This window comes from Eupeodes corollae, chromosome 2, assembly GCF_945859685.1.
Source record: "Eupeodes corollae chromosome 2, idEupCoro1.1, whole genome shotgun sequence".
Classification (NCBI taxonomy): domain Eukaryota; kingdom Metazoa; phylum Arthropoda; class Insecta; order Diptera; family Syrphidae; genus Eupeodes; species Eupeodes corollae.
In genome coordinates this window covers 1115328-1129171 of record NC_079148.1, presented here as the reverse complement: position 1 = coordinate 1129171, position 13844 = coordinate 1115328, and the positions used below count along the sequence as shown (strand labels likewise).

At 32.3% G+C, this 13844-nt stretch overlaps 1 protein-coding gene across 1 annotated transcript; it reads left to right on the top strand.

Annotated features, from left to right (window-relative positions):
• Positions 1-8354: 8354 nt before the first annotated feature.
• Positions 8355-10508, top strand: LOC129946782 (probable WRKY transcription factor protein 1). Its single transcript, XM_056057100.1, has 2 exons — positions 8355-8682; positions 8739-10508. Exons 1-2 carry the CDS (start codon positions 8577-8579, stop codon positions 10334-10336), a joined length of 1704 nt encoding a protein of 567 aa, XP_055913075.1. The 5' UTR covers positions 8355-8576; the 3' UTR covers positions 10337-10508.
• The last annotated feature ends 3336 nt before the right edge of the window (positions 10509-13844 follow it).

Genomic DNA, 13844 nt, shown 5'->3' with positions numbered 1-13844 from the left:
CACCTTCTGACTTGCTCATCCACTGAAGTTATCACAGCACCGTCTACTTCTTTCACCAGGTGTTGCTTTGAGCTGTGTGTACCGGTCAGCTCTTTGGCTATTCTGTAAATATTGCCGCTGTCGCACCTGCTTGCAGCATCTTCTGCTTCTTGCGCCAATGCGTTGATGTAGTTACGCTTGTTGCGGTGCACACTGCGGTGAACCCCTCTATTTTTCATGCGATACGATTACTCCAGCCCGTTTCTTCCTTCCTCTTGTGCAGCAGTTACTTTGACTTTTAACTGTTTGAGTTCGTTGATCCTTGCCCAAGATTCTTCTGAAAGCCAATTGTTGTTACTTTCTTTCTTCCGACCGACTATTTTGTCAGCACCCAAAATGAAAACATTTTTCACAGCATTCCATTAGTGTTCAATATCGTCATGTACTTTGCTGCTGATTGTTCTCATTTCGTGTAAAAGGTGGTCCCTAAATTGATGACGGGTCGTGGGATCCTTCAGTCTGTCGATTTTGAAATTGGGGGCGTTTATTTTGCATTGGATCTTCGATCTGTAGCTGTACGCAATCTTAGGGTAACTATCATTACGTGGTGGTCACGGCAAGTCCCATATCGGCGCCTCTTCTGTTTCGTACATCCAAGAGACTGCTTCTAAAGCGTCAAGATTATTAATTAATGTGCCTCAATATAAGTTGGTTAGAGTGTAGCTGTCAGATGAACGACTGTCTTTTTAATGGTTGTTCTGGAGATTTTATTGCACCTTTTTTAAATTTTATGTTAACTGCGGTTCTATTGGAAGATTTTCCATTGGATATTGAAATATTAACAAGACTTATATGCTCTTCGAAAACGATTTTCCTTCTAAAAAAATCTATCGTTGAAAGAGCTATCCTTTGGTCCATCAAAATATAGTCCAAACGATTCATGGATTATTAAGAACTTCTTGGAAAGAGTACCTACTCCTTTTCTTTCTTTCCATAAACTTGCCTTATTTTATTTCTTTCTTCTACAAAATTAGTTTTTTCCTTTGTTAGAAGACCAACGTCTTGAAATGTTGCGTTAACAATTGCTGCTACAGACCTATCTGAAATACCGTCCCTATCAGATACATACATAAGCGAAAGTTGGCATCGAAGATTTTAAAATTTATTTCAAGGCTTATCTCGGGAGAATCATGCTGATAAAGTTAACGTCTCCCTTTCTTTTTCAACTGAGAGCTCAAGCTCTGCTTCTGATAAAAACTCTATCGGAATTAACTAGACAAATGAGGTTTAGTCTCTTCTTCTGATAAAAACTCTATCGGAATTAACTAGACAAATGAGGTTTAGATCCATCTATAAAACTTTTGGACCATCTATAGGTCGTAAACTTGGCGAGCAGCACTTCGGAAAATGGCTTGACTCGAAATTGAAGAAATTTTAACGTGAGTTTCACAAAACTTCTATCAGATTGTTTGGATTTTAGGCATAAGGTACTCGTATTATAAAAATGAATACATTATATTCAAATATTATCTGATCCACATATTTCTAAAGATTGTACAATAGTTACATAGAAAACAAGAAAAAAGGCTGACTGAAGTAATCCTTTTATTTGGGAATTATACATCATCATTGTGAACATTTTGATTAAATTTATGATTTTGTACACTACTCGAAAATATGCCTTGAATTGTTAAAAAAGTCTTTTCTATTTCGCGGTTATTGATATAAAAGTCAGCTTACAAATAATAATATTCTTAATCGAAAACATCTTCATGTTTTACCTTCAACAAAATTCAATTCAAAAACTTTTGAAAACATCGAAGCATAAAACTCAAAGAAAAACTTCTCTCTAAAATGTTGACAAAATTAGAAGGTACATGTACCTACCTACCTATAAACAAAATACCTTCAGGTATTTCATTGCCATCAAGGTAAGAGGTTCACCACAACAATTCAATCCCTTTTTAGAAAATAACTCTATTCAAGTATATGAAGGAGTGCCTCAACATTAAATTATTATATATCTTAAAGTTATGCCCTATCCTAATACTCAAACTTTATGACATCATTACCCATTTCCTTTATTATATCATCCACCAGGACGAAACTTCCCACCCAAACCATAACAATTAATCACAAAATTTCCCCCACCCCACCCAAGACAAATATGCCACGGATGTGTAGAACAATTGAGTTATATTCAACTGGAAATTATCCAAAAGACCTGATGCGGTCACCTGAACTTTTCATCAACCACCATACAAAACTCAAATAGGAAACCTAATAATTTAGAGCAGGTTCTTTAACCTCTAATTTTTGAATCCAGAACACACATCGGTATAACACTTTTCTTGTTTCTATTTCTTTCTTTTTGTGTTTTTAGTTTGTGTTTATTTTAATTCTTGTTTTGGTTATGTTTTTTTTCTTTCTTTTTAATTTGAATTTGTTGAAAATAATTAAATTCATCAAAACAACGGCGGACTTTATACACAAAAGCATTTCACAAACAAAACACCGCATTCCAGAGAATCCTGGGAATGTAAACTTACCACCATCCTCTCACCACTGTACACCGCCAGTAACCACGAGTAGTACCACCGCTGCCGCCCGTCATCGTCGTTTACACGCTTTTCCTAATTTGATTTACAACTTTAGCATTCAACCTAGAAACTGTACCAAAGTATACCTAAATTCTTTCGCTCCAAAAAATTCCCTAATTAAATTCAGAACTTTCCGTGCCTATGTCAGGCCCACCGCAATTCGAAGTTCTTCTTCTTCGTTTGAAAAACATTTTACTCGTATCGTCTTAAATGGCTGATACCAGATGGGAATATATACTCAAGCCTTTTCACAGTGGGGCTTTGTTGAATGAATTTTGTTATTAAATTAATGACATACAGTTGGAAGAAGACAAAAAATTGAATGAAGAAGATATAAGATATAGGATATAAGATATAAGATATAAGATATAAGATATAAGATATAAGATATAAGATATAAGATATAAGATATAAGATATAAGATATAAGATATAAGATATAAGATATAAGATATAAGATATAAGATATAAGATATAAGATATAAGATATAAGATATAAGATATAAGATATAAGATATAAGATATAAGATATAAGATATAAGATATAAGATATAAGATATAAGATATAAGATATAAGATATAAGATATAAGATATAAGATATAAGATATAAGATATAAGATATAAGATATAAGATATAAGATATAAGATATAAGATATAAGATATAAGATATAAGATATAAGATATAAGATATAAGATATAAGATATAAGATATAAGATATAAGATATAAGATATAAGATATAAGATATAAGATATAAGATATAAGATATAAGATATAAGATATAAGATATAAGATATAAGATATAAGATATAAGATATAAGATATAAGATATAAGATATAAGATATAAGATATAAGATATAAGATATAAGATATAAGATATAAGATATAAGATATAAGATATAAGATATAAGATATAAGATATAAGATATAAGATATAAGATATAAGATATAAGATATAAGATATAAGATATAAGATATAAGATATAAGATATAAGATATAAGATATAAGATATAAGATATAAGATATAAGATATAAGATATAAGATATAAGATATAAGATATAAGATATAAGATATAAGATATAAGATATAAGATATAAGATATAAGATATAAGATATAAGATATAAGATATAAGATATAAGATATAAGATATAAGATATAAGATATAAGATATAAGATATAAGATATAAGATATAAGATATAAGATATAAGATATAAGATATAAGATATAAGATATAAGATATAAGATATAAGATATAAGATATAAGATATAAGATATAAGATATAAGATATAAGATATAAGATATAAGATATAAGATATAAGATATAAGATATAAGATATAAGATATAAGATATAAGATATAAGATATAAGATATAAGATATAAGATATAAGATATAAGATATAAGATATAAGATATAAGATATAAGATATAAGATATAAGATATAAGATATAAGATATAAGATATAAGATATAAGATATAAGATATAAGATATAAGATATAAGATATAAGATATAAGATATAAGATATAAGATATAAGATATAAGATATAAGATGTAATATAAACTCTGAAAGTTTTCAATTAATCAATAATCAATTCGAGTAATATCCGTTTCAGAGTCTTAGCAAAAATGTTCCACTATAGTTGTGGCTTTGATGGTTGCACAAATTTCCAAATGCTTAAGATTTCTCTCAAACGTATTCCAAATTCTTCGCTACGTTCTTGTGTTTTCCAACATAAAAAAACTCATCAGGTTAACAAAAGAAATGTCGCGCAGTGAAAATCATTTAAGCAGTTAGCAGTAAGCACTAAAAATTATAAATAGAAGTCGTTTAAGGCAAAAAGTCACACTCAGCGGTTGTGGTATAGTTGTCAGCTCGATTTAATAACAGGAGTTCTCCAAAGAAATGGTGGCAAAGCGCTAAGGCTCTACCAAAACATCCGCCCATATTAACATCACATCAGCAAGAGGATTTTATAAATTCAAAACGAGTATATGACGGAGGATGTGTGACCACTGTTTGTGGGCAATGATCCGCTGACAGGCACTTTGGGCCTGCTTCTGCTCCTAAGACGAACAAGTTTAACATAATGCATATAGGTATGGGGTTGGTATACATGTATCTCTGAGAAGTCGTCTCTTGCTTAGTCTTTAAATATATGTGAAGGTATACGATTATATGGAACCAACATCTCTTGTTTGATGCTCTTAAGAGACTTTACGGAGGCATCTAATTAGTATCCTTTGAATTGCTCCAGCACAGAAGGAGTGCTATAAGTAGATTCAACTGCAAACACAGAGTCATGTGTATATCTATGCCCATATAGACACTCGCGTGAAGATGAATAGTCACCACAAGAGTGGAGCGAGTGTGCGGTGGATAGAACTTAAGCTATCCAAACCACCTGAAGCCTGAAACCTGCAAATGCAGATGCAGATACAGATGCAGGAGCAGAGGTAAGTATATGAGTATATCTACTAAAGAAGCATCAGAGTTCTGGAACCTCCTGATGCAACTGCTGCGGTAGATGCTTCCCATTTACGGCTTACCTTGAAGGTGCACTATGATTGTGAATTGCAAATGTGCGGGCCATGAAATATTGCAACATAAGCTCTATATTGCACTCTGTTTTCCCATATTTTCATATACTCTCGCTCTCACTTCCTCCCCTCCCTCGCCAAACCTCTATCCGAACCGCGTGTTTTTCGAAATTGAAATAATGTTAAATGCAAAACAGTTTAAATGGGGGAAGTTGCGCGAGGTATTTAATTTTAAATTAGAAAAATCAAGAGTACTACATAAGCTACATTCGTGTTGCACTATAATAATATCGAAAGGATGAACATGTGTAGATGAATTTCAAACTTGTATCCTGTTGAAACGACAAATATGTATACCAAAAACAAATACAAAAACAGCTAAGAAAGGATAATGGCATCAGTTTCGCTCACGTTTTAAAGTCAATTAAAAAATTTCCTGATAATTTTACACTATGTTAAAATACGGAGAAAGTTTAATGGGTAATGAATTGATATTCTTGTATTTTGTACGTTAAGTCAGGCTTACAAAGTGGGTTGAAAAACTTTATCATTTGCAACTACAGTGAATGCTGTGCAAATCCGTCGGCTAACACAATAGGGTTAGGACAGTCTATAGACTGTACTCATTGATCTATAAGCTTTCAGAAATATGTATGTTGGTTTTTCAACCAATAACATTAAATTATAAGGGAAGATGTTTATGAACAATACTGAATTGAGACACTTTAAATGTCAAACAAGTGTTCCTCAAGGCTGTGTTCTAACTCTTATATTATTTTCCTTTTTAATTACTGACTTTGAAAATCAAATTCCAGGATAGGTGATGTCAATATTAAGATCTGGTTATCATGTCAGAAAGTCCGCATATTCTACAACTTCAAACAAGAAGCCACAAAAGTACTGTGATACCTGTTATCTAAAAATTAACACTTTGAAGTTTAAAACTATGGTTTTAAGAGCACGCGACAGAGAATATGTTATTTTCGCTGGTGGATTCTTAATGAAAATAATATCGATATTTGAAGATGAATTTGAATACTTTACACTGACGTGATAAAGATCAAATGAAAGCCTTCCAAGTTGTTTTAAGCAGAACTGGTCATATTTTTTTAGAAACAATTTCTTCGATACAGTTTCAAAAAGTCCAACACTTCAATAAATAAATGCTGTTGTAATAAAATATACTAATATGAAATGTAAGAAGAACTTTAAAAAGTTTGAATATATTTGTTAAAGAAATTTTCCGGCTACCTAACAACACTTACTGGAAAATGGCTTACCACCAATGTTTTTGATAAACTTAATGGCTAATGCGGATCACATTGTCAAGGTAATGATTCAATCAGACTAAACCAATCAAAAACGGATCTCTTAGATTTGATTTTATTGTGATTTAATAGCTGTTTCGCACGACTTTTCGATCTTATCACTTATTGATAATGTCGAAGAATTGAAAACGCAATCTTGTTCAGATTGGAAATATCTTATATTGTATATATAGCATTGTGTTTAATCTTACAGGAAATCTGAAGACTCCATTTTCCTCAAAATGTCTATCGTTAGAGGAATGCATCATTATTTTAAAATGTGGTTAGAAGTCTTTTATTCACGAGATGTTACTCACGCAAAAAAAAATATTGAAATAATTATTTGAATATGTTTTGAAGGAAGAAGTCACCACTACTTTTTGAACATTTAAGACTATTTTCGATAAGAATAAACTACCCGCCCTTATCAGTCAATTCAAAAGACTTTTGATAATTGAAAATGCCTCATTTTTAGATTCGTTGAAACTAGCAACATATTTTGATCTTGTCTAAAAATGTGTTTCTATTCAAATACATTATTGAAAATCATATGACATTTTTGTTCTTTTAGCTGAATAGTTTATAATAACATCAGTAGATCGAAAGACAAAGAAGACAACAAATATTTGAAAAACATGCTCACTAATTATCTAGTCATCTAGATCTACCCCCGATCAGATAATCTGAGTCAAGAGATATGGTTTATATTTTAATATATACAATGAATTATCAAAATTAATTATACATGTATTCAAATTAAACTGATATAAATTATAAATATGATTTTGGGTTGTCTTATAAAAAGGCTCTGAATAAATTTTCAGCTATCAGTGCTTTATTAGTTTTGTTCCAAACTTGTTCGATTTTATTGAGTTCGGTAACTTTTTAGTTCTCCAATAAAAATGAAATGGTGAGAAAGAGAACTCACAGGACTTCCGTACATTGAGCTTTTTTTCGTGACACAATTGTTCCTATTTCGTTTCCAGAAAAAATGAATTCTAATATATATCGGATCCGAGAGTAAGAATTTCTTCATACAGTTGACTGTGCGCGTTGGCCCAAATTATTTCAGTATTAAGTTAAACATTTCTCCATTTTTCCACAGCAGATACCTAAATTGAATGGACTGTATAACACTTAAAGAACCTGGTTGAACCAAAAAAGTAAGAAACTTCTTTCTCAGTTTTTTACAAACAATTCAACAAATAAATATTATTTTTCAACATCAGACATCGTGGCGCAAGATATTCAAAGATTTATTGTTATTCGTATAAGACATTTCCTATCTCTTCTGCGTATTGTTTTAGTATTCAATTTTAAATAAATAAAGTTTGGCAAAATAGTAATTTTCAATGAGTAGCAAAAAGATATATATTTTCGCTGAAAAGTCGGCTTCAAATACAATTCAAAAAAGACTAAGACTAGCTATCTCAAGCCAATTGTTTGCCTTTTGTCCACAAATGCCTCTTTAAGAATGTGTTGTCTACAAAAAACAATCTATGCGAATATCTTTTTTTTAGATACAGAATAGTTGTTTTTTATTCTTTTAAACGTGCCGTTGTTTCTGTGTCAAATACCCTAATCTCATGTTAGAGCCCAGTTAGAAAAAATACCACAATTCAATATTCCAAAAATTAATAAAATAATAAAATAAAAAAACCTCCTGAGGCATTCAACACACTTTCAGCTTAATTTTATTCTTGAAATTCCCTCAATTCTCACAAAATATTTTCTTTTCAATTTAACACTATTTTTTTATTTCCACCAAAAATAACTATAAAATGAGAATAAGTAAATAACATTCGCATTCAATCAAAACTCACATCGACTTCGTCATCATCATCATCAAATCAAAAAAAAAAGAAAACCTCAGAGCCATAAGCTTAACTAGGTTCGAACTCTCGTTATAGTCATTGTGGTCATACATATAGAAGATTCTCTCTTGGATGGGAAGAAGAAGTATAGATATAGAATACCTAATTAATTAACCATCCATTGACCCTACTCAACTCTGTACTCGGAGTGATGATAAAAAGCTCTTGGCGCACTAACTTACCAACCAGTTGGTTAACAGTTTCGCATGTCCGAAGTCTTCACTGCGAGCTAAGGTAATAAGATTGAGATAGAAACTGAAACTACATCGCTATGGCTATGGCTATTCCAACATTGAAGATGTTGCGGCTAACGATGATGATATTTGCCGGATTGGCGGTTCTAGTTGCGGGTGAAGAAATGAATACAACTTCTTCAGGTATGATGGAGTAATTGCTTTTGTTCAAATGAGACCATTTAAATAATATTCCACAGCTTCTCCAAAGGTACAAGTGTCAATTACTACGACGACTACTCCTCCACCACCACCTCCAACAACAACAACAACACCAGCACCGCAGTTAGGAGCTGTTATGGACATTTTCCAAGCTCCATTAGCTGCCTTTAAGCCAAAAAAGCACGACAAAACTGAAATGACAATGGGCAGAGATCAGCAAAGTTCAGCTGCAACTCCAGTCCCCTCGAATATTTTTTTCAAGGCTGGAAGTGGTCTGGGATCAGCAGCGAGTTCCTTGACCGGATGGTTTAACAATCGCATGATTCCCCAGGCACTCCGACCTTCAAGCACAACCACTCCTCGTCCAGAACTCATGTTTGAAATAGTCCCAAACCAACAAATCAAACGCAGGATCGTATTGGCATCGGAAAACGGAAGAAAGCCACTCCGTAACCGCCAAAGACCGGTGATTGCTGATGATTCAGAGGACTTAGAAGATGATGAAGAACAATACAACACTAATGAAGACGAGGAGTATGACCCGAACTCGAACTTTTCGTACGACACAAAAGAAGACAACGATGACGACGAAGAGGATGATTATCAGCCCCTCGAAAAACGAAAGCCTTCTAAAAAGTCACAAAAACAACCAAATAAGCAATACTATTACATAGAAGAGGAAATCTTCGACAGTGATGATGACGATTTGGATTCCGAAGTCGAAGTCCAAATGCCCAAGAGAAAACCTCCACGTAAACAGCAAACCCAACCAAACAGGCGGCGAAAGAATCCTCCTCAAAAAAAGAAGCAGCAGAAAAGGAGGAAGCCTGTGAGAAAAGTCCAAAATCCTCAGATGGTTCAAGTTATGCAAAACCGCCCATCATATCAAACGCAAGTCAAGCGTAAGCGACGTCCATCATCATCAACTTTTGAGTTGGTTCCAATAAGTCAGAATCAAGCCATCAACTCGATTCAAAAGAAGAAACCGAGCTCTTTTACCGAAAGCAATCAACAGCGACCCAGTTCGCAATTCCTCAATATTCCTTGGTCAAGTTTGGGTTTCGCTGGGCCTCCAAAAGACCCTGCTTCAGGTGATCAACAATCGAAACCCATTATCGTTAGAATTCCACAGCAGAATATTAAACGCAAAAAACGCCCCACTAAGAAACAAACCACAAATGTTGTGAAGAATCAAAGACGTAAGCCGCTCAGAGGTCAATTGCAGAATCAATCACCGGTGTTTTCCATACTGAGTGAAGATCAAGTTCGAGAAATCTTCAAAACTCAGATTAACGAAGAACAGCAGATGATGCCACAGACCTCCCATTCTCCGATGATCTTGGACAACCAAAAGAAACCACCGAAGAAAGAGAGTGAAGAAATGTCTTCCAACAATAATGAAGGTACTGAACAACAGGATAATCCTCAAGCTGGATCAGAAGCAGCATCAGATAACGACGAAGATTCAAATAATTCGTTTATCGTAGTAGGGCAGGCTGATGATGAAGATGACAAGGAAATTGATACAAACCTTTACAGGCATTATAGCAACTATCGGGGTTTCAAGCGGATTAGAGCAGAGCCAAGGTACAGTCATAATGAGGAAGAGGATCTTGATTACGATTATGAGCGATGAGTAAAGGATTTTCTTTGATCAGGATTATATCAATGGAATTTTGAAATAAAAACGAACTGATTTAATATATTTCTGTCAATTTTTAATATATTTCTGTCAATATCTTCATACCGACATAACCTCACGTTTTATGTGAATTTCTCATCAAATAAAAGAATACAAGTAAATTTAATGTTATTTTGTTTTTTATTGAGAGTAATAACGAAACCTACCTAAAAACTCTTCCACACCTTTTGTAGAGAGTCCTTATCGTTTCATTTCTAGTGATGGCGTAGTGTTTACATGTCGAATGTCAAAACATGACAGCTGTAAAAAAACAAGATATTCAAAATGAAAACTAGTATTCGAAAAACGTTTTGTTAAAAAAGTTTTGCAATTGATTAGGACCAAAAGATCCGAATTATCCAGCAGTAATTTGTTTGGTAATTTAAACATCAAATATAAATAAATTTTACTAAGCTAAGACATGATTTCGCTAATTTTAATCGATCTTTGCTCATTTTCTCATTTTTGGCCCAAACATTTTGCTAAATTTAAACTCAGATAATAGTTTTTTGTAACTTTTTTTAAATCTGAACTTATGGCTTTCTCAGAAAATCGAAGGAGACTAGACAAAACATTAGAATAGAATGTTAATCGAATGTTCTTGTGCGGTAAGAAATATTCTAGAAGTCAAAGCCTAAAAATTCGTAGAATTGTGACATTTTTGGGAATGGGGAAATCTCTGCAATCTTAGAAAAAAAAAGCTCAATTTATAATTACATTCTCCAGCTGAATGTTTGTTTGCTTTTAAGAATTCAAAGTGTATTCTAGATGCATAGTTTTTAATGAAAGAGAATTAGGAGTTAGCTGACCCTTGATATTTCAATAATCAATATCGCTGGCACCGTCAACAAAATTGTATACTATTCATAGAAACGCGGTAAGGAACAAGTATAAAATTAAACTAACTTTTTTTTTCAGAACCCAGAAATATTTAAAGAATTAAATTTAAAGTTTTTTTTGCAAAAATAAAACCAACAAAAATGAATACTTAAAATTGTTTTTAACTTACATATTCAGAAACAAAACATAAGGTATTGAAATAAACCATTAATTTATCTTACACAAAATGTTGTTTAACATTTTTTAAATTATTAAGAAAAGTCATATTATTTCTGTCGTAAAAAATGAAAACCTTCAGAAACCAAAATAAGACTGCTAAAAATAACAGAATAACAATTGCAGATATTGACTTTGTCAAAAATGTAAAAAAATTCAAATTTACGACAATGACCGCAAGGATCTTCTATGAGGAAGTTTTAAAAATGAATATAAAATTTAATTTGTCATTCTTATATACGAGTATGTAAAACGATTTTATATTACAATTGGTTTTTAATAGTTTCTTATACAGAAATATTATTTATTAGATAACTTTTTATACTGAAAAATATAATAAACACAGCGGTTTCAAAACTATTAATTGTCGATTTCCTTGATGAGTGATGTTTTCTGTATGAATTTTGAAAATTAAGTTTTTTCCAATCACTCATGTTTTCACTGTTCACCATTCCTATTATCTTCTGTTAAACTAGCTTAACCGAAATAAGTGGCAGGAAGTGCTTGATATTTTTTTCCTTCCTCAAATCGCAAAAATTGCACATCGAATATTCAAAATGGGTAAATCTGCTTCCATCTTGTGTCACTTTACCAATATCGATATTGCTCACATTTTCGCTTATTATAAACCTTTGAAGAACATCATTTCAAAAACAGTTGAAGGGAATAAAATATTTGAAGCTTTTTCATCCCTTTGTAGAACTTGTCTTGAGCCTATCTCATTTAGTTCCTTCACCCAGAATTATTTTCTTTGTAGAAAAAATTTAGAGAAATGATATGGTGACCTTTCTTGACTATAAATCAAAGCTGGTCTTTGGACATAAATCATGCGTAGCTCTAGAGTGTAGATATGACAATCTTTAGCATCGGTTTCTGGATTCAAGGCTGTCCGTGATGGAGTAGGAGACACTTAGGCCCATCAAATGGCCCACTGTGATACCACATAAAACATGGGGCTTTCTTTTTAGCTTCTTCAATGAAACCAGTTTGAGTCCCTTACGAAACGTAAGAGACTGATTATGTTAACATTATTTCGATAGTTTAGATGGTTAAAAGAGAATTCTCCTAAGGTAATTCTTGCGTTTTTGAGGCTTCTGAAAAAGTCATTTAACTAGCCGCTTGGCTTACTTTCCTCTTAGACAGGGCCCGGTTATGACACCGCTTAAAGAACTTATATGCGATCTTCTTAGGGATATAAAGCACCTTAGTCGCTTTAAATCTAGTGTAGGCCAGATGTTTATTGTGACCTTACTCGTGTATGCCAGCATTTACCAAACGTGGTAGAATGGGTTTAACTGTACCATTTCTGTCGAGTTCATCTGCCTTGCAGTTATCTCGAATGTCTCTATGGCTGGGCACCCAACGAAAGTGAATATTAAACTACTGTGCCATCTCCATTAAAGGTGAAGGTTCAAGGGATAGTTGTTCATACTTGCTAGAGGGTTTAAAATTTTCTTTATAAAATATTGCTAAAGCTTATCTATCTCATCAAAAAACCAAAACATAGACTTGCAGACACCCAGATTAGAATTCCACTTCGATATCAGGCTTACGTTTTTTTGTTAAGAAACATTGTCAAGTAGCATTTATGCTGTTCTTCGCAGCGTTTTTCCTAATTTTGAGAAGTTGCCTAAAGGTCATCTTAGTCGTTAAAGGAACTCTCAAACATGTGTGGCTTATAGTTATTCGTATTTGAGCTCAATTTTCCTTGTAAGATAGCCTACTAACATTCAGAAACATCGACATCTTTGAAAATTCATGTAAATCGTTTATATAGAGTGCAAACAGAAGTGTTGTAAGAAGGCATCCTTTTTATATATTATATGACTTCAAAAATGTGTATCATATCCTAAATATTAGTGTTAATTTTTTGTAAGACTTTAAGGAAAATAAAAAATTAAACATTCGAATTTTTTCACAATTATTTCATCACTAAAAATATTATTAATTTTGTAACATTTGAAATATTTCCTCCAAAATATTACCATATTGATCTAACTTTGTAATATATGTATCTCGTCTTAAACAATAACAATACTAATTGATTTGTTACAAAAAATATTATTTAAAAAATATAATTTGAACCATTTAAAATCATCAGTGTGGATCGCATTAAAGCCTTATTTCATTTCCTGTCAGAATTCAACTCAATGCTTGATAATATTTTGAAAAACTTGAATTATTCCTTTTTTTAAAATGCTCATATGATTTTCAACTTTACTCTCTAAAATTAATTAACTTATTTATTACAAAAATCAATTGAAATAGTTTGATGATTTTCAAATTGGGTTAATTTGTTCACATGATAAACGAGTTGCGTTTGAATGGTCTTATTGGGGTTGTTTCAAACAATTAACACCTTAATTTCTTCACGATAATAATCTTTAAACAAAGAAAAGAAATATGA

Excerpts from the sequence above, each read along its gene's own strand:
- LOC129946782 (XM_056057100.1), top strand. The coding sequence starts at position 8,577 with ATGGCTATGGCTATTCCAACATTGAAGATGTTGCGGCTAACGATGATG. Across the intron at positions 8,683-8,738 it reads AATGAATACAACTTCTTCAG|CTTCTCCAAAGGTACAAGTG; the intron begins GTATGATGGAGT and ends AATATTCCACAG.